Here is a 22,877-nt window from a genome sequence, read left to right on the forward strand (position 1 = left end):
TCAATGAAATACGTTGCGCGCTCAGCGCTGTGGAATGAAGGAAATGCGCATCGGGATCATTTGGATGTTATTCTTTGGAGTTGTGTTACAAATGGAACGGTCTTTCCCCGCCGAACACAAGTTACTTAACGTTACACAGGTCGCGCTATGCAGATGCTTAGCTTGCTAACGTTAAGATAGCAGTGTAACTTAATGTTACACAGCACTATGCATGCTTGCTGAAAGCAGAGCAGAGCTCTCTGTCTGTGTTCGCAGCACCTCTCAAGCACCCTGTAACACGCAGCGGGCCCCGCCTCCCTCCCTCCTCTCAAGCACCCTGTAACACGCAGCGGGCCCCGCCTCCCTCCCTCCTCTCAAGCACCCTGTAACACGCAGCGGGCCCCGCCTCCCTCCCTCCTCTCAAGCACCCTGTAACACGCAGCGGGCCCCGCCTCCCTCCCTCCTCTCAAGCACCCTGTAACACGCAGCGGGCCCCGCCTCCCTCCCTCCTCTCAAGCACCCTGTAACACGCAGCGGGCCCCGCCTCCCTCCCTCCTCTCAAGCACCCTGTAACACGCAGCGGGCCCCGCCTCCCTCCCTCCTCTCAAGCACCCTGTAACACGCAGCGGGCCCCGCCTCCCTCCCTCCTCTCAAGCACCCTGTAACACGCAGCGGGCCCCGCCTCCCTCCCTCCCTCTTTGCATTCCACCCAAAAACTGAATTTCAGTCCAGTTTCTTAACTATTAACAGCGGAGCTGTTTTGTAATCTTCACTCTGCAAGTAAATGATTTTTCCGGTTCGCGCACACACACATATTATTAGGGGCAAATGCGGGGGAAATGCTCGCACTGTAGAGCATATATATAATTATATAATTAGTAAACTGTCAATTTTCGAGGGCATTTTGCCCCAAGCCCCCGTTAATTTCTAACCCTGTATATATATATAAGGTTACGCTTGATCAAACATAGATGAATGTCCCTATTGGGATTAATAGTGCAATAACTTGCTTTTTCACCAAACTTCATTTTTGAAAATCGTCCTAAATCATTCATTCGAATTAATCGATCAAATCGATTACTCGCCCAGCCCCAACGTGACGTTAATGTTTGGTTTGGTTGTCCTCTCCCAGGAGAGCAGAGCCCCAACGTGACGTTAATGTTTGGTTTGGTTGTCCTCTCCCAGGAGAGCAGAGCCCCAACGTGACGTTAATGTTTGGTTTGGTTGTCCTCTCCCAGGAGAGCAGAGCCCCAACGTGACGTTAATGTTTGGTTTGGTTGTCCTCTCCCAGGAGAGCAGAGCCCCAACGTGTCGCTGATGCAGAGGATGTCGGACATGCTGTCCCGCTGGTTCGAGGAGGCCAGCGAAGCCCAGAGCAGCCGGGGCACCCGGCCACAGACACGGCCACAGACACGGCCTCCAGGTGAGGACACAGACACGGACACAGACACGGCCTCCAGGTGAGGACACAGACACGGACACAGACACAGACACAGACACGGACACAGACACAGACACAGACACAGACACAGACACGGACACGGACACGGACACAGACACGGCCTCCAGGTGAGGACACGGACACGGACACAGACACAGACACAGACACAGACACAGACACGGACACGGACACGGACACAGACACGGCCTCCAGGTGAGGACACGGACACGGACACAGACACGGCCTCCAGGTGAGGACACAGACACGGACACAGACACAGACACAGACACGGACACAGACACAGACACAGACACAGACACATAGACTTTAGGGTTAGTTACGTGTTCCACCTGTAGACTTCTTCTGGTCCCATCACAATACATAGACTTTAGGGTTAGTTACGTCTTCCACGTGTAACTTCTTCTGGTCCCATCACAATACATAGACTTTAGGGTTAGTTACGTCTTCCACCTGTAGACTTCTTCCGGTCCCATCACAATACATAGACTTTAGGGTTAGTTACGTCTTCCACCTGTAGACTTCTTCTGGTCCATCACAATACATAGACTTTAGGGTTAGTTACGTCTTCCACCTGTAGACTTCTTCTGGTCCCATCACAATACATAGACTTTAGGGTTAGTTACGTCTTCCACCTGTAGACTTCTTCTGGTCCCATCACAACACATAGACTTTAGGGTTAGTTACGTCTTCCACCTGTAGACTTCTTCTGGTCCATCACAACACATAGACTTTAGGGTTAGTTACGTCTTCCACCTGTAGACTTCTTCTGGTCCCATCACAATACATAGACTTTAGGGTTAGTTACGTCTTCCACCTGTAGACTTCTTCCGGTCCCATCACAATACATAGACTTTAGGGTTAGTTACGTCTTCCACCTGTAGACTTCTTCTGGTCCATCACAATACATAGACTTTAGGGTTAGTTACGTCTTCCACCTGTAGACTTCTTCTGGTCCCATCACAACACATAGACTTTAGGGTTAGTTACGTCTTCCACCTGTAGACTTCTTCTGGTCCATCACAATACATAGACTTTAGGGTTAGTTACGTCTTCCACCTGTAGACTTCTTCTGGTCCCATCACAACACATAGACTTTAGGGTTAGTTACGTCTTCCACCTGTAGACTTCTTCTGGTCCCATCACAACACATAGACTTTAGGGTTAGTTACGTCTTCCACCTGTAGACATCACAATACATAGACTTTAGGGTTAGTTACGTCTTCCACCTGTAGACTTCTTCTGGTCCCATCACAATACATAGACTTTAGGGTTAGTTACGTCTTCCACCTGTAGACTTCTTCTGGTCCCATCACAATACATAGACTTTAGGGTTAGTTACGTCTTCCACCTGTAGACTTGTTCTGGTCCATCACAACACATAGACTTTAGGGTTAGTTACGTCTTCCACCTGTAGACTTCTTCTGGTCCATCACAATACATAGACTTTAGGGTTAGTTACGTCTTCCACCTGTAGACTTCTTCTGGTCCATCACAACACATAGACTTTAGGGTTAGTTACGTCTTCCACCTGTAGACTTCTTCTGGTCCCATCACAATACATAGACTTTAGGGTTAGTTACGTCTTCCACCTGTAGACTTCTTCTGGTCCATCACAATACATAGACTTTAGGGTTAGTTACGTCTTCCACCTGTAGACTTCTTCTGGTCCATCACAACACATAGACTTTAGGGTTAGTTACGTCTTCCACCTGTAGACTTCTTCTGGTCCCATCACAATACATAGACTTTAGGGTTAGTTACGTCTTCCACCTGTAGACTTCTTCTGGTCCCATCACAACACATAGACTTTAGGGTTAGTTACGTCTCCCACCTGTAGACTTCTTCTGGTCCATCACAATACATAGACTTTAGGGTTAGTTACGTCTTCCACCTGTAGACTTCTTCTGGTCCCATCACAACACATAGACTTTAGGGTTAGTTACGTGTTCCACCTGTAGACTTCTTCTGGTCCCATCACAATACATAGACTTTAGGGTTAGTTACGTCTCCCACCTGTAGACTTCTTCTGGTCCCATCACAACACATAGACTTTAGGGTTAGTTACGTCTTCCACCTGTAGACTTCTTCTGGTCCCATCACAACACATAGACTTTAGGGTTAGTTACGTCTTCCACCTGTAGACTTCTTCCGGTCCCATCACAACACATAGACTTTAGGGTTAGTTACGTCTTCCACCTGTAGACTTCTTCCGGTCCCATCACAACACATAGACTTTAGGGTTAGTTACGTCTTCCACCTGTAGACTTCTTCTGGTCCATCACAACACATAGACTTTAGGGTTAGTTACGTCTTCCACCTGTAGACTTCTTCTGGTCCATCACAATACATAGACTTTAGGGTTAGTTACGTCTTCCACCTGTAGACTTCTTCTGGTCCCATCACAACACATAGACTTTAGGGTTAGTTACGTCTTCCACGTGTAGACTTCTTCTGGTCCCATCACAACACATAGACTTTAGGGTTAGTTAGGTCTTCCACCTGTAGACTTCTTCTGGTCCCATCACAATACATAGACTTTAGGGTTAGTTACGTCTCCGCCGTGTAGACGTCTTCTGGTCCCATCACAATACATAGACTTTAGGGTTAGTTACGTCTTCCACCTGTAGACTTCTTCTGGTCCATCACAACACATAGACTTTAGGGTTAGTTACGTCTTCCACCTGTAGACTTCTTCTGGTCCATCACAACACATAGACTTTAGGGTTAGTTACGTCTTCCACCTGTAGACTTCTTCTGGTCCCATCACAATACATAGACTTTAGGGTTAGTTACGTCTTCCACCTGTAGACTTCTTCTGGTCCATCACAACACATAGACTTTAGGGTTAGTTACGTCTTCCACCTGTAGACTTCTTCTGGTCCATCACAATACATAGACTTTAGGGTTAGTTACGTCTTCCACCTGTAGACTTCTTCTGGTCCATCACAATACATAGACTTTAGGGTTAGTTACGTCTTCCACCTGTAGACTTCTTCTGGTCCCATCACAATACATAGACTTTAGGGTTAGTTACGTCTTCCACCTGTAGACTTCTTCTGGTCCATCACAACACATAGACTTTAGGGTTAGTTACGTCTTCCACCTGTAGACTTCTTCTGGTCCCATCACAATACATAGACTTTAGGGTTAGTTACGTCTTCCACCTGTAGACTTCTTCTGGTCCATCACAATACATAGACTTTAGGGTTAGTTACGTCTTCCACCTGTAGACTTCTTCTGGTCCCATCACAACACATAGACTTTAGGGTTAGTTACGTCTTCCACCTGTAGACTTCTTCTGGTCCATCACAACACATAGACTTTAGGGTTAGTTACGTCTTCCACCTGTAGACTTCTTCTGGTCCCATCACAATACATAGACTTTAGGGTTAGTTACGTCTTCCACCTGTAGACTTCTTCTGGTCCCATCACAATACATAGACTTTAGGGTTAGTTACGTCTTCCACCTGTAGACTTCTTCTGGTCCCATCACAATACATAGACTTTAGGGTTAGTTACGTCTTCCACCTGTAGACTTCTTCTGGTCCCATCACAATACATAGACTTTAGGGTTAGTTACGTCTTCCACCTGTAGACTTCTTCTGGTCCATCACAATACATAGACTTTAGGGTTAGTTACGTCTCCCACCTGTAGACTTCTTCTGGTCCATCACAATACATAGACTTTAGGGTTAGTTACGTCTTCCACCTGTAGACTTCTTCTGGTCGATCACAATACATAGACTTTAGGGTTAGTTACGTCTTCCACCTGTAGACTTCTTCTGGTCCATCACCACACATAGACTTTAGGGTTAGTTACGTCTTCCACCTATAGACTTCTTCTGGTCCATCACAATACATAGACTTTAGGGTTAGTTACGTCTTCCACCTGTAAACTTCTTCTGGTCCCATCACAATACATAGACTTTAGGGTTAGTTACGTCTTCCACGTGTCGACTTCTTCTGGTCCCATCACAATACATAGACTTTAGGGTTAGTTACGTCTTCCACGTGTCGACTTCTTCTGGTCCATCACAACACATAGACTTTAGGGTTAGTTACGTCTTCCACCTGTAGACTTCTTCTGGTCCATCACAATACATAGACTTTAGGGTTAGTTACGTCTTCCACCTGTAGACTTCTTCTGGTCCCATCACAATACATAGACTTTAGGGTTAGTTACGTCTTCCACCTGTAGACTTCTTCTGGTCCATCACAACACATAGACTTTAGGGTTAGTTACGTCTTCCACGTGTAGACTTCTTCTGGTCCCATCACAATACATAGACTTTAGGGTTAGTTACGTCTTCCACGTGTAGACTTCTTCTGGTCCATCACAATACATAGACTTTAGGGTTAGTTACGTCTTCCACCTGTAGACTTCTTCTGGTCCCATCACAACACATAGACTTTAGGGTTAGTTACGTCTTCCACCTGTAGACTTCTTCTGGTCCCATCACAATACATAGACTTTAGGGTTAGTTACGTCTTCCACCTGTAGACTTCTTCTGGTCCCATCACAACACATAGACTTTAGGGTTAGTTACGTCTTCCACCTGTAGACTTCTTCTGGTCCATCACAATACATAGACTTTAGGGTTAGTTACGTGTTCCACCTGTAGACTTCTTCTGGTCCATCACAATACATAGACTTTAGGGTTAGTTACGTCTTCCACCTGTAGACTTCTTCTGGTCCATCACAATACATAGACTTTAGGGTTAGTTACGTCTTCCACCTGTAGACTTCTTCTGGTCCATCACAATACATAGACTTTAGGGTTAGTTACGTCTCCCACGTGTAGACTTCTTCCGGTCCCATCACAACACATAGACTTTAGGGTTAGTTACGTCTCCCACCTGTAGACTTCTTCTGGTCCATCACAATACATAGACTTTAGGGTTAGTTACGTCTTCCACCTGTAGACTTCTTCTGGTCCCATCACAATACATAGACTTTAGGGTTAGTTACGTCTTCCACCTGTAGACTTCTTCTGGTCCCATCACAACACATAGACTTTAGGGTTAGTTACGTCTTCCACCTGTAGACTTCTTCTGGTCCATCACAATACATAGACTTTAGGGTTAGTTACGTCTTCCACCTGTAGACTTCTTCTGGTCCCATCACAATACATAGACTTTAGGGTTAGTTACGTCTCCCACGTGTTACTTCTTCTGGTCCCATCACAATACATAGACTTTAGGGTTAGTTACGTCTTCCACCTGTAGACTTCTTCTGGTCCCATCACAATACATAGACTTTAGGGTTAGTTACGTCTTCCACCTGTAGACTTCTTCTGGTCCCATCACAACACATAGACTTTAGGGTTAGTCACGTCTTCCACCTGTAGACTTCTTCTGGTCCCATCACAACACATAGACTTTAGGGTTAGTCACGTCTTCCACCTGGAGACTTCTTCTGGTCCCATCACAATACATAGACTTTAGGGTTAGTTACGTCTTCCACCTGTAGACTTCTTCTGGTCCCATCACAACACATAGACTTTAGGGTTAGTCACGTCTTCCACCTGGAGACTTCTTCTGGTCCCATCACAACACATAGACTTTAGGGTTAGTTACGTCTTCCACCTGTAGACTTCTTCTGGTCCATCACAATACATAGACTTTAGGGTTAGTTACGTCTCCCACCTGTAGACTTCTTCTGGTCCCATCACAATACATAGACTTTAGGGTTAGTTACGTCTTCCACCTGTAGACTTCTTCTGGTCCCATCACAACACATAGACTTTAGGGTTAGTTACGTGTTCCACCTGTAGACTTCTTCTGGTCCATCACAATACATAGACTTTAGGGTTAGTTACGTCTTCCACCTGTAGACTTCTTCTGGTCCATCACAATACATAGACTTTAGGGTTAGTTACGTCTTCCACCTGTAGACTTCTTCTGGTCCCATCACAATACATAGACTTTAGGGTTAGTTACGTCTTCCACCTGTAGACTTCTTCTGGTCCATCACAATACATAGACTTTAGGGTTAGTTACGTCTTCCACCTGTAGACTTCTTCTGGTCCCATCACAATACATAGACTTTAGGGTTAGTTACGTCTTCCACCTGTAGACTTCTTCTGGTCCATCACAATACATAGACTTTAGGGTTAGTTACGTCTTCCACCTGTAGACTTCTTCTGGTCCATCACAATACATAGACTTTAGGGTTAGTTACGTCTTCCACCTGTAGACTTCTTCTGGTCCCATCACAATACATAGACTTTAGGGTTAGTTACGTCTTCCACCTGTAGACTTCTTCTGGTCCATCACAACACATAGACTTTAGGGTTAGTTACGTCTTCCACCTGTAGACTTCTTCTGGTCCCATCACAATACATAGACTTTAGGGTTAGTTACGTCTTCCACCTGTAGACTTCTTCTGGTCCATCACAATACATAGACTTTAGGGTTAGTTACGTCTTCCACCTGTAGACTTCTTCTGGTCCCATCACAACACATAGACTTTAGGGTTAGTTACGTCTTCCACCTGTAGACTTCTTCTGGTCCATCACAACACATAGACTTTAGGGTTAGTTACGTCTTCCACCTGTAGACTTCTTCTGGTCCCATCACAATACATAGACTTTAGGGTTAGTTACGTCTTCCACCTGTAGACTTCTTCTGGTCCCATCACAATACATAGACTTTAGGGTTAGTTACGTCTTCCACCTGTAGACTTCTTCTGGTCCATCACAATACATAGACTTTAGGGTTAGTTACGTCTTCCACCTGTAGACTTCTTCTGGTCCATCACAATACATAGACTTTAGGGTTAGTTACGTCTTCCACCTGTAGACTTCTTCTGGTCCCATCACAATACATAGACTTTAGGGTTAGTTACGTCTTCCACCTGTAGACTTCTTCTGGTCCATCACAACACATAGACTTTAGGGTTAGTTACGTCTTCCACCTGTAGACTTCTTCTGGTCCCATCACAATACATAGACTTTAGGGTTAGTTACGTCTTCCACCTGTAGACTTCTTCTGGTCCATCACAATACATAGACTTTAGGGTTAGTTACGTCTTCCACCTGTAGACTTCTTCTGGTCCCATCACAACACATAGACTTTAGGGTTAGTTACGTCTTCCACCTGTAGACTTCTTCTGGTCCATCACAACACATAGACTTTAGGGTTAGTTACGTCTTCCACCTGTAGACTTCTTCTGGTCCCATCACAATACATAGACTTTAGGGTTAGTTACGTCTTCCACCTGTAGACTTCTTCTGGTCCCATCACAATACATAGACTTTAGGGTTAGTTACGTCTTCCACCTGTAGACTTCTTCTGGTCCCATCACAATACATATACTTTAGGGTTAGTTACGTCTTCCACCTGTAGACTTCTTCTGGTCCCATCACAATACATAGACTTTAGGGTTAGTTACGTCTTCCACCTGTAGACTTCTTCTGGTCCATCACAATACATAGACTTTAGGGTTAGTTACGTCTCCCACCTGTAGACTTCTTCTGGTCCATCACAATACATAGACTTTAGGGTTAGTTACGTCTTCCACCTGTAGACTTCTTCTGGTCGATCACAATACATAGACTTTAGGGTTAGTTACGTCTTCCACCTGTAGACTTCTTCTGGTCCATCACAACACATAGACTTTAGGGTTAGTTACGTCTTCCACCTATAGACTTCTTCTGGTCCATCACAATACATAGACTTTAGGGTTAGTTACGTCTTCCACCTGTAGACTTCTTCTGGTCCCATCACAATACATAGACTTTAGGGTTAGTTACATCTTCCACGTGTCGACTTCTTCTGGTCCCATCACAATACATAGACTTTAGGGTTAGTTACGTCTTCCACGTGTCGACTTCTTCTGGTCCATCACAACACATAGACTTTAGGGTTAGTTACGTCTTCCACCTGTAGACTTCTTCTGGTCCATCACAATACATAGACTTTAGGGTTAGTTACGTCTTCCACCTGTAGACTTCTTCTGGTCCCATCACAATACATAGACTTTAGGGTTAGTTACGTCTTCCACCTGTAGACTTCTTCTGGTCCATCACAACACATAGACTTTAGGGTTAGTTACGTCTTCCACGTGTAGACTTCTTCTGGTCCCATCACAATACATAGACTTTAGGGTTAGTTACGTCTTCCACGTGTAGACTTCTTCTGGTCCATCACAATACATAGACAGGGTGTCCGCGGATCCTTAAAAAGTCTTAAAAAGTCTTAAATTTGTTTATCAATAATTAAGGCCTTAGTTTGTCTTAAAATGTCTTAAATCCATTTTCAGAGGTCTTAAAAATGCCATAGACAAAGACATAGATTTAATAATAAATCGCTATCTGACTGAATAGTTTGGTTTGTTTAGACAAAGAAATAAAATAAGTCGGAGCGATTCGATTGAGCCTATTTTGAAATCGCCTTTCACGCAAAATGAAATGTGGCTCGGCTCTACCCGTAGTGTTTTTAGCTGTGCTATCTGAGAACAGCGCGCGTGTGTGTGGTCAAAATGCCGGGAGGCTGCCGTTTTAATGAGCTCTGGCTCGAAAATATCAAATATAAGTCATGGTTGAAAAGAGGAGAACATCCTCGAGTAGCTGTCTGCAAAATATGCAGAAAGGACTTGAAGATTTTTACGATGGGGGAGAGTGCACTTTCGAGCCACATGCAAGGTGAGCTAATGGATCATATTATTAACGTGTCTCAGCCTGGCTCGACACTACAAGTGCTCCACACCGGTCTCCGTAAATGTTAGTTTTAAAAATACCACTTCAATAATCGAAATAGTCAAGTAACAGGCAGAATACACTATTGGAATTACAAACTTGTGTTTACCGGACTCTGTTTTCACCGCAGTGTTTTGAAATACGCAGCATGTAGCAAAGCCTTAACGTTAGGCGAATCAACGTTAGCTAATTTCCTTTCATGTATTTCAAAACACGAAAACTTGTTGTGTATTGAAATGGTATTTTATTTTTATAACGGAACATTTACGGAGACTGGCGTGGAACTGGTGTGGAGCAGTTGTAGGTTGGAACGCAGTAACGTACTGTATATGTGTATAGTAAAGTCATGGAAAAAATTGTATACGAACAGGTCGAAAAATACCTTGCGGAAAAAAATCTAATCTACGAATTCCAATCTGGCTTCAGAACATCCCACTCCACTGACACATGCCTTCTCTATTTAAACGACCACATCAAACAAGAGGTGGACGCGGGCAAATACTGCGGCATGGTCATGCTGGACCTACAAAAGGCCTTCGACACTGTCAATCACACCATTCTGATTGACAAGCTAAAAGCAATTGGTTTTGATAGTCTATCAGTGAGCTGGATGCAATCCTACCTGGAGGGGAGAGAGCAGATGGTGGAGGTAAACGGTACCCTATCCCCCCCCCTCACAGTAAACTGTGGTGTTCCACAAGGAAGCATACTAGGTCCGCTACTGTTCCTAATTTATGCAAATGACATGTCGTCAGCTTGTGACTGCAACTTGTTCCTGTTTGCGGACGACTCAGCCCTGCTGGTCTCTGACAAGAACAAATTACAGGTTGAAAAAACCCTCAGCTCAGAACTAAGCAAAATCTGCATATGGCTCGCTGATAACAAACTATCATTACACATGGGCAAAACAGAGTCCATTCTCTTCGGTTCAAATAACAAACTCAGCAAGACCGACGGCTTCTCAGTTACAGTGGGTGACAATATTGTCACAAGGAAAGAAGATATTACCTACCTGGGTTCCATCCTAGAGGCAAATCTTTCCTGTGACAAAATGGCATCCAATGTAATAAAAAAAGTCAACCAACGAACTCGTTTCTTGTACCGGATCTCCTCACTGGTAAACAAGAATACCCTGAAGACTCTAGCAGGAGCACTCATTCAAGGGTACTACGACTATGCTTGCACCTCATGGTACCAAAGCACCTCAAAGGCGCTAAAAACAAAATTACAAACATCTCAAAACAAACTGGTCAGACTACTGCTTGACCTTACTCCTAGAACCCACCTCACCCCTGCCCACTTTGACAACCTAGGATGGCTTAGAGTAGACGACAGAGTACAGCAACTTGCAATGGGCCTGGTCTACAAGATACACTACACGACCAAGGTACCCATGTACATGACTAAATACTTCCCAAAGGTCAGTGAATACCACGATCACAACACCAGAGGGAGCTCCACAAATCATGTTAAACCCAGATTCGGCTCAAACAAGGGACTAAACACGTTTCGCAATTATGCCACATCAATGTGGAACGCCCTACCCAAAGCTGTAAAGGAATGTGAATCACTACCCACTTTCAAAAACACTCTCAAAAAACACCTAAGGGAGACTGCAACTCGAAACTGGCCCCTGTAAATGTCCGAACACAACCCCCGCCAACACCCCCCCCCCCCCCCCCCCACTCCTACCCCCCCCCCAACCACCTCCAATGTACAGTCCCACCCCCACCTACCCAATCCAATGTACAGTTTCTACGCCTAATGTATATACTCTTTTCTTTCTGGACTCTTTTTGTATCACAAATACAGTACTGTAATTGCAAATCTGGTATGTCATAAATGTATAGATGTAGCAGTACTGTCTATCTGTATGTCATGTATGTCATATATGTTACGATGAATTGGAAATGGGGGACCCTGGTGGAAACAAGACGAAAGTCTTTCTCTGGTCTGCATCCCCTTAACAATTGTATGTATTGAGCTGTACTGCACTGTACCCATTCTGCAATCTGTTAATAAAGTTTTCATTCATTCATTCATTCATTCATTCATTCATTCATTCATTCATATGTCATAAATGTTATGATGAATTGAAAATGGGGGACCCTGATGTAAACAAGACGAAAGTCTTTCTCTGGTCTGCATCCCCTTATTATTGTGTGTATTGAGCTGTACTGTATTGTACCCATTCTGAAATCTGTTAAATAAAGTATTCATTCAACCAAACCACAAAAACAAAACAACTGGATGAATGAAAACTTTATTTAACAGATTGCAGAATGTGTACAATACAGTACATACACACAATAATAAGGGGATGCAGACCAGAGAAAGACGTTTGTCTTGTTTACATCAGGGTCCCCCATTTTCAATTCATATAGACATTCCTGATGAATTGAAAATGGGGGACCCTGATGTAAACAAGACGAAAGTCTTTCTCTGGTCTGCATCCCCTTAACAATTGTGTGTATTGAGCTGTACTGTATTGTACCCATTCTGCAATCTGTTAATAAAGTTTTCAATCAATCAATCAAAAACATACACAACATAGAATAGATAGAATAGAAATACTTTTATTATCCCGTGGGAAATTTGACACTGCAAATCGCTCAACATTTAAACATTTAGACAGGACAGGTCACTAATTAGAATAATAACACAAATCAATCAAGTTGCCTGGGATAAGAGTAGAGTAAAATAGAATAAAAATGAAATAAAATATACAGAAATAAATACAGTAAAAACATACATGACATCATGACATTTATGGCATAGGGACATGCATGACATACAGGTATATACTGTAGTACTGTTACATTTGTGACATATACGATATGCAAATAATATACAGTACTGTTACCCAGAGATCCTAACAGAAAATATTATATATATATGATGGGGATGAGACTGTACATTAGGGGGGGGGGGGGGGGGGGGTTGGACATTTACGGTGGCCAGTTTCGAATTGCAGCCTCCCGTAGGTGCTCTTAAAGAGCGGTTTTGAATGTGGGCAGGGGTAAAGTGGGTTTTAGGAGTGAGGTTAAGCAGTAGTCTGACCAGTTTGTTTTGTGATGTTTGTAATCTTGTTTTTAGTACCTTTGAGGTGCTTTGGTACCATGAGGTGTAGCCAGGCATAGTCGTAGTACCCTTGAATGAGTGTACTGAGAGTACCCATGATTTTTGCCATTTTGTTATCGTGAAATTGGTATTAAATTTAATTCTGAGTGGCATTAAAAAGTCTTAAAAAGCCTTAAATCTGACTGGGCTAAACCTGCAGATACCCTGATAGACTTTAGGGTTAGTTACGTCTTCCACCTGTAGACTTCTTCTGGTCCCATCACAACACATAGACTTTAGGGTTAGTTACGTCTTCCACCTGTAGACTTCTTCTGGTCCCATCACAATACATAGACTTTAGGGTTAGTTACGTCTTCCACCTGTAGACTTCTTCTGGTCCCATCACAACACATAGACTTTAGGGTTAGTTACGTCTTCCACCTGTAGACTTCTTCTGGTCCATCACAATACATAGACTTTAGGGTTAGTTACGTGTTCCACCTGTAGACTTCTTCTGGTCCATCACAATACATAGACTTTAGGGTTAGTTACGTCTTCCACCTGTAGACTTCTTCTGGTCCATCACAATACATAGACTTTAGGGTTAGTTACGTCTTCCACCTGTAGACTTCTTCTGGTCCATCACAATACATAGACTTTAGGGTTAGTTACGTCTCCCACGTGTAGACTTCTTCCGGTCCCATCACAACACATAGACTTTAGGGTTAGTTACGTCTCCCACCTGTAGACTTCTTCTGGTCCATCACAATACATAGACTTTAGGGTTAGTTACGTCTTCCACCTGTAGACTTCTTCTGGTCCCATCACAATACATAGACTTTAGGGTTAGTTACGTCTTCCACCTGTAGACTTCTTCGGGTCCCATCACAACACATAGACTTTAGGGTTAGTTACGTCTTCCACCTGTAGACTTCTTCTGGTCCATCACAATACATAGACTTTAGGGTTAGTTACGTCTTCCACCTGTAGACTTCTTCTGGTCCCATCACAATACATAGACTTTAGGGTTAGTTACGTCTCCCACGTGTTACTTCTTCTGGTCCCATCACAATACATAGACTTTAGGGTTAGTTACGTCTTCCACCTGTAGACTTCTTCTGGTCCCATCACAATACATAGACTTTAGGGTTAGTTACGTCTTCCACGTGTCGACTTCTTCTGGTCCATCACAACACATAGACTTTAGGGTTAGTTACGTCTTCCACCTGTAGACTTCTTCTGGTCCATCACAATACATAGACTTTAGGGTTAGTTACGTCTTCCACCTGTAGACTTCTTCTGGTCCCATCACAATACATAGACTTTAGGGTTAGTTACGTCTTCCACGTGTAGACTTCTTCTGGTCCCATCACAATACATAGACTTTAGGGTTAGTTACGTCTTCCACGTGTTACTTCTTCTGGTCCATCACAATACATAGACTTTAGGGTTAGTTACGTCTTCCACCTGTAGACTTCTTCTGGTCCCATCACAATACATAGACTTTAGGGTTAGTTACGTCTTCCACCTGTAGACTTCTTCTGGTCCATCACAATACATAGACTTTAGGGTTAGTTACGTCTTCCACCTGTAGACTTCTTCTGGTCCATCACAATACATAGACTTTAGGGTTAGTTACGTCTCCCACCTGTAGACTTCTTCTGGTCCATCACAATACATAGACTTTAGGGTTAGTTACGTCTTCCACCTGTAGACTTCTTCTGGTCCCATCACAATACATAGACTTTAGGGTTAGTTACGTCTTCCACCTGTAGACTTCTTCTGGTCCCATCACAATACATAGACTTTAGGGTTAGTTACGTCTCCCACGTGTTACTTCTTCTGGTCCCATCACAATACATAGACTTTAGGGTTAGTTACGTCTTCCACCTGTAGACTTCTTCTGGTCCATCACAATACATAGACTTTAGGGTTAGTTACGTCTCCCACCTGTAGACTTCTTCTGGTCCCATCACAATACATAGACTTTAGGGTTAGTTACGTCTCCCACCTGTAGACTTCTTCTGGTCCATCACAATACATAGACTTTAGGGTTAGTTACGTCTTCCACGTGTAGACTTCTTCTGGTCCATCACAATACATAGACTTTAGGGTTAGTTACGTCTTCCACCTGTAGACTTCTTCCGGTCCCATCACAATACATAGACTTTAGGGTTAGTGGTTAGTTACGTCTTCCACCTGTAGACTTCTTCCGGTCCCATCACAACACATAGACTTTAGGGTTAGGGTTAGACGTGTAGACTTCTTCTGGTCCCATCACAATACATAGACTTTAGCAACTTTTCTCCCGTCAATTAAACAACTTTATCGTCACTTTTTTCTTTTTGAATTACTTAAAAAAAATTATTTAATAAGCAAACGTTTGTAAAGTGTGTTTGTCAGCGGGGTCTTTTAAGGTTTTTGGGCTGTATTTCATGTACAAAAGTTTACTGTTAGCCACATTAGTAGGGGTGGAATGGTACGCATTCGAACCGTACACCGTTCGGTATGACCTCCACGGTTCGGGGCATGTGTGTATTGTTCGGTTATTGGGATGCGCAAAAGAATACGCACATACACACCCAGAGAGGCAGTAACTAAGTTAGCCGCGGGCTAAGCTAACTAGCGTTAGCCGTGAGCTAAGCTAACTAGCGTTAGCTGTGATTCAACTGTGGAAAAGCTCACAGCGAAGTGATTCCACGACACCAGTTCCATTAGTGGGGAAGGGGGGGGGGGGGGTATATTGACGAGGCTTGACAACAGAGGTTCAAAGATAACTTCACATTTATTGGCTGTTTATATTATATCATCAGGGCTTCTCCAGGTTCCAACGGCGTGTTACTATTTACTTCCTCGTGTGACGTCACTTCAGATACGGCTACCAGGACGCTCAAAAAGCGAGTCGAGTCGATTAGGTACCATGCAGTGAAAAGCAGCATAAGAGAATACTTCATAATATGTCATGCAATTAAAAAGTAAATATATATTTAGTACACATGATTTATTTATTTTAAACAACAGTGACTTTTCCTTTTTGATAAGAAAGTCTAGTGCTGGTTGAGCATATGCATACTTTATGTTGATGGCCTTTGTCTATAATGTGGCCACAAAAATAGAAAGGTTTAATTATTTTGTTAAGTTAAGTTAAGTTACGGTAATACTTTGACAAATGTTGCCTATATTTTTCAGTCAGTTCGGTCTTTGTGTGCCAAACATTATTTAAGGCAAACCACTGTAAACTATTTTTTTTACCAAATAAATGAGAAGCATGTTTAAATCAGCAATGCCTCCCCTCTTGCTGTACCAACATCTCTCCTATCTCTCCTGTCAAAATGATGTGCCTGATGTCAAACTGCCTCATTCTTTCAGTTTTTGCATGACTACGTCCTTGAGAATAACTGAAAAGTTGGATTATTTTTAGGCTATATATCTTATGCTGATGTATGGTATTTTTGGAGTGTTCAATTTCTTTTAACCTCTTAACTCATTCAGCGCCATCGCTTAATGAGCCAGGGGGCGCTAGTACGCCATCGCTTTAATCAATGGGGAGACTGCGAGATTTGCGAGTGCTTAAAATATATCTTAAATTATAGCTATGGGTCTAATACACCTGTCGATTGTCAGTGAGTTGCTTCCAGTCAACATGCACAAAAAAAAGATTGTTTTTTCATCCGTACATTTCCGTTTTATACCGTTTTGAATATGAGTATAGTTTTGGTGATTCTTAGTAATCCCAGGAAAAGACGCGATAATAGCCCTTTAGTGGAATCCACCCAACACGTTGTCATTTTTCGCTTGATTATCGAATCTTCCTGAAATCAACGCTAGATTATCATTATTATCCTTCCTCGTGCATACATGAAATGGCCCTCGTAGCGCGGCGCTCCCCCCGCAACCTCCTGCACTCAACGGTAAACAGCCACACACACACACACAGCCACACACACACAGACAGCTTCGATCGGGGTAGAAAGAAATATCAGATCAACGCAAGATTTTATATATAGAGTCCTTACCTGGTCTCTGATGTAATGCAAAAGAAATAATCCAATTATCTGATCGCCATTCCAAATACTGCTCGTGGAGGTCCGTCCCACATTGCCCGGCATTGCATATGAAGGGGGGGCAGCATCGCAGATGTAACGTTGTAAACGCTAGTCCTGCCGGAATATTTAAACCCCGCCCGCATGGCTCAGATCGGCCCAGAAAAGAAACTACACCATTTCTAATAGAGTGCAATACCGGCTGGAAGGCGTAGGCGGCGGTATTTGCCCTTTTGCGAGCTCAGACCCATTTCCAATGATAACATCAGGCTGGATGGATGAAAAATGAATGGATATAGCTAATAAAAGAAATAACGATTAAAACCCGACTATACTCGTGATTGGCGCTGAACGGTTGGCGAGTTAACCCGACTTAACTCGTGACTGGCGCTGAATGAGTTAAGCCCGGAGCCTATTTTCTGAAAATCCGCCTAAAATACATACCTAAGTAAATATAATATTGCTCCACTTCTACAAGGGCTATTTGCATATTCTTGGTATCTAGGGACATCTATGGACCTCAGTGAATGTATTCCCAGTGTCAGAAATATTGTGTATTACTAGGCTTGCTTAAATTGTGATGAAACAAAGGAGAATATGAATTATGATTTTTCTTTGCATCTTTGACGGTGAATAACACCATGCTAATAATGACCAGACATGAAGAACTGCCACTGATATCGTTCAGTACCTTCTTGAGATCATGTGTACAAAACATCTAAGGAAATGAATAAAGGGAAGATGATTAAACAGAAGGTTCTGTAGATACAGTACTGAATTCTCCCACCGTGACCAATGCAATTTGAAATATTATTATAGAATAGCAGGCTTATAAATTACCTTATTATAGCCAATTCGCACATTTATATATATACTTCTTTCAAATGGCAGAGTTCAATTTGGATTTAGTATCACCAGGCAGGCGTGCATAAGAACAGATAATGAAATATACTGTAATCTATTGTACTTTTTTATTTTGACCAGGGTGCAACCGTTTTGAAACTAATTTCAGATCTAATTGTTGCTGCATGCTAACAATAGGGGAGAGAAACTAACTGTTTCAATATTTGCCAACAACGTTACGTTTTGTGGTATATTATCCCAAATAATAAGTGTAACTGAGGGGTACAATTCCCTGACTGTATTAAAGATTGTGATATATTAAACCACTACTAGTTATGTACTTTAATTACTGGCCATACAGTACATGAATATATATGGTGAACACCCACACAAGAATACGGCATTGACACATAAAGTTCTATTTGGAGGGTATTTATTATTATTAAGCAACGTTAGGTTACAGATTGAGAATTAGGCTCGCGCTTGTATGGCGAAGAACACACGTAAAGTCAGTCAAGAGCGCAAGTCAACGAGAATAGTATGAATACTAGAATGGGTCTAAACTGACGCCACCTGTGGTATAGCAATTACATACAGATACAGCACTCAAAACTCAAACCTCTCATGCGCCTCTACCACTCCTCCACCACTGCACTCCAAACTGATTGTGTGACTCCTATTGTTCTTGACCGGGCCAGATTTCACACCTCCACTTCCTCCCACAGGCTGGGCAGATTTTCATCTTAAATTTTTATTCGTCCCAAATGTCCCAGCCCCATCGGATTTCTTAGCTTTTTTCACTGTTTGCAACACTAATATATGGTCAGTACCCCAAGTCAGACTGCCCATATAAAAATTATTTTGGGGGTCTGAGGGCAGTAGCCCCCGACCCCCTCCCTGGGGAAGCACTTAAGTTAACTAACCTCCCTTTGTTCCCCCAGCCAACAGCCCCGGAAAATTAACACCTGAGTAGACTTAAGTGGCACACAAGCAGCAACAAGCAGCAGACAAGCAGCAGACAAGCAGCAGAATTGGTTTGATTTTTGAGCGCTGCGTCTGTAGGGCACACTAGTACCAGCTGGAGACACTGGGGGGTTCCCTCCGGGTGTAAGGCCGGCAGGGGTAGAGGAATGTTCGGTTACAAAGTCTGGGTCAACGAGGAATAACGAGGCTCCAGATACAGGAGCCAGTGCATGTACTCCCTTGATCATCAGACAAAGCAACAGCTATAATCCAGTATGCTCGACAGCATGGAAGACAGCTAGCCAGCCTCTTCCTAGAGGCGGGCTCGAGTGATGATCCTCACGGGGGGTAGATCCCAAACGACAGTGGGATCGACGGTTCTCTGCTCCAGCGGTCACAAAGCAATATAATCCAACCAGAAATGGTTCTGCAGTCGCCGGTGTAGGTTCTCCGGTGTACATATCCAACGGTTCTCGTCTAGGACTCCTCGGGTGGGGGCACGAGTTTAGGCCGCCCAGCCTGGATAAGTGCACTAGCTATATACACGACGAACCGGTGGTAATGCTGGTCACTGAAGAACTGTAGCCGCACGATACACTATAAATGATAGACTATTACTTCACATTAGAATAAGTCGAACTCAACGTTACTGCGTTAAACTCTGACACTTTAGCAATCTATTCGCACACGGTTCTCAATACTCTATTTAGATGCAAGGTTGCTAACTTCACTGCACGTTGACTCGTGGTGAAGGCTTCAAGGGTTTGGACTGAACTTGAACGAAGTGCTGCTGTTTACACCTGCGCCGTATTTATACGTAAGGTGAATTATCTAGTGCCAACCTCAGTTCTGTCTCGTATTACTGCGCAGACTCTGGACATGTTGAGACATGCCCGGAGTTGCCTTTGAACTTGCCGTTGGGGGCTTGGCCGTTGGCGCCTAGGGGTCGCTGTCCAATAGGAGAGCGAATATTACTCTGGTTTGTACGCAGGTAAAGGGATATTCCGTGTATATATACAAATAATATACAAGGGATATCAAACGATATACAAATATTATACAAGGGATCTCAAGCAATAAATATATATATTCGGTTTAATCTGACCCTTTGTAACAATAGGAGTTATAAAAAAAATGCATACAGAAAAATTCCAACGCAGATCCAGAGCTATGGATGTCCCCTGCAAAATGGCCACAAAAAAACTACAATTCCCATGGTTCAAGGTTTTCCAAAATGGTCGCCTCTCGCGAAATAAACAGGCCATTTCTAAAAGGAAAATCTATCTAATAACACTTTAACCTATTCCTAAACGAACGTATTGATGATAATATACATTATAAATGCTGTTGTGACATGGTTATGATGTTTATACTTGAATACAAATATTGACAAAAAAAACGATACTTTTGTACAACAGTCTGGAGATATTGATTTATGACATGATGTCATTTGCGGTCCGCACGGGCGGAAGAGGTTAAATAAAAAACAAAGTATGCCGAACCGAACCGAAAACCGTGACCCAAAACCGTGATATGAACCGAACCGTGGATTTTGTGAACTGTTCCACCCCTATACATTAGCAATTAGCTCCGCCTAATACAATACAATATAACCAACAGTTACCAGATTACCAGAAAGCGTTCACAACTTTCCAGAATATCAAACGTGGGTCTAACAGATGCCACGTCGATACTAATTGAGTTATATGTCTCATTTCATGCCCCATATATAACAGATTAATGTATGGGATTTAGGCGGAGCTAAATGCTAATGTGGCTCCACTGTTAGATCCCATACATTCATCTGATACCATATGATATCCTTCAATTCCCCCTTCGATTCTAAATTAACCCTTAGAATTAACAAACTACTTGGTTTTCAATTGATTATGTGGACTGGTGTCTCCTGCCCCCAGGCACTGCTCTCCGTCCGGAGGGGGCCTCTGCTGTCCCTGTGGCCCCCACAGAGGCCCCCACAGAGGCCCCCACAGAGGCCCCCACAGAGGCCCCCACAGAGGCCCCCACAGAGGCCCCCACAGAGGCCCCCACAGAGCCCACAGAGGCCCCCACAGAGCCCCCCACAGAGGCCCCCACAGAGCCCCCCACAGAGGCCCCCACAGAGGCCCCCACAGAGGCCCCCACAGAGGCCCCCACAGAGCCCCCCACAGAGGCCCCCACAGAGGCCCCCACAGAGCCCCCCACAGAGGCCCCCACGCAGGAACCCGGTGCTCCTGAGAGGCCTGTGGAGATGGAGACGGGGGCCTCTGCCAGTCCGGCCGCCCCCCTGCCCACCTCCTCCTCCTCAGGGTCATTGTTGACTGTAACGGCCCCTCCTCCCTCTGCCTCCTCGTCCGTGAAGAGCACAGCCCCTGCCTCCTCCTCCGCCGACTCCACGCCCTCCACGGACCCTGCACTCTCCGGTAAGAGTCCACCCCCCACAACACACACACACACACACACACACACATGCACACACACACACACGCACACACACACACACACACACACTTCAAAGCCAATACTTAGCGATTGTGCACTTGACACAAACATAAAAGACATAAAAACTGCTGTCCCAGAAATGTCCATTTGCAGCTCCTTCAGTAAGAGAGTCTCTCTCCCTCCTTGTTCCATTAGAACCATCCTTTTGTGTGTGTGTGTGTGCGTGTGTGTGTGTGTGTGTGTGTGTGTGTGTGTGTGTGTGCGTGTGTGTGTGTGTGTGTGTGTTGGAGCCTCACTCTTTGTTTCCTCAGCCTCCTCTTCATCATCTTGACCTTCCTCTTGCTCTACAGTATTTCCTCCCTCTTTCCCCTCTAGTGCCTCTTTTCCACTGCATGGTACCCACTCCACTCCCACTCCACTCCACTCCACTCCCACTCCACCCCACCCCTCTCCACTCCCACCCCTCTCCACTCCCACTCCACCCCACCCCTCTCCACTCCCACCCCTCTCCACTCCCACCCCTCTCCACTCCCACTCCACCCCACTCCCACCCCTCTCCACTCCCACCCCTCTCCACTCCCACTCCACCCCACTCCCACCCCTCTCCACTCCACTCCCTCTCCACTCCACCCCACCCCTCTCCACTCCACTCCACTCCACTCCACTCCACTCCCACTCCACTCCACTCCCACCCCACTCCACTCCCACTCCACTCCCACTCCACTCCACTCCACCCCACCCCACTCCACTCCACCCCACTCCACTCCCACTCCACTCCCACCCCACTCCCACCCCACTCCCACTCCACTCCACCCCACTCCACCCCACTCCCACCCCACTCCACCCCACCCCACTCCACCCCACTCCCACCCCACTCCACCCCACTCCACTCCACCCCACTCCCACTCCACCCCACTCCCTCTCCACTCCCACTCCACTCCCACTCCACTCCCACCCCACTCCCACTCCACTCCCACCCCTCTCCACTCCACTCCCACTCCACCCCACCCCACTCCCACTCCACTCCACTCCACTCCCACTCCACTCCCACTCCACTCCCACCCCTCTCCACTCCACCCCACTCCCACTCCACTCCACCCCACTCCACTCCACTCCCACTCCACTCCCACCCCTCTCCACTCCACCCCACTCCCACTCCACTCCACCCCACTCCACTCCCACTCCACTCCCACCCCTCTCCACTCCACCCCACTCCCACTCCACCCCACTCCCACTCCACTCCACCCCACTCCACCCCACTCCACTCCACCCCTCTCCACTCCCACTCCACCCCTCTCCACTCCCACTCCACTCCACTCCACCCCACTCCACCCCACTCCCACCCCACTCCACCCCACTCCACCCCACCCCACTCCACCCCACTCCCAC

General features: G+C 44.9%; 1 protein-coding gene across 1 annotated transcript in view; it reads left to right on the plus strand.

The window, feature by feature from the left end:
• The window catches only part of LOC311228654 (DDB1- and CUL4-associated factor 6-like), a 194,811-nt gene that overhangs the window by 96,486 nt on the left and 75,448 nt on the right, over window positions 1-22,877 (plus strand). The window contains exons 7-8 of the mRNA XM_084314584.1: window positions 1,271-1,402; window positions 20,966-21,469. Of these exons, the coding sequence (XP_084170710.1) occupies window positions 1,271-1,402; window positions 20,966-21,469 (636 nt within the window). The remainder of the gene's footprint in view (window positions 1-1,270; window positions 1,403-20,965; window positions 21,470-22,877) is intronic.

This window comes from Notolepis coatsorum, assembly GCF_963971535.1.
Source record: "Notolepis coatsorum genome assembly, chromosome: 5".
NCBI classification, from domain to species: domain Eukaryota; kingdom Metazoa; phylum Chordata; class Actinopteri; order Aulopiformes; family Paralepididae; genus Notolepis; species Notolepis coatsorum.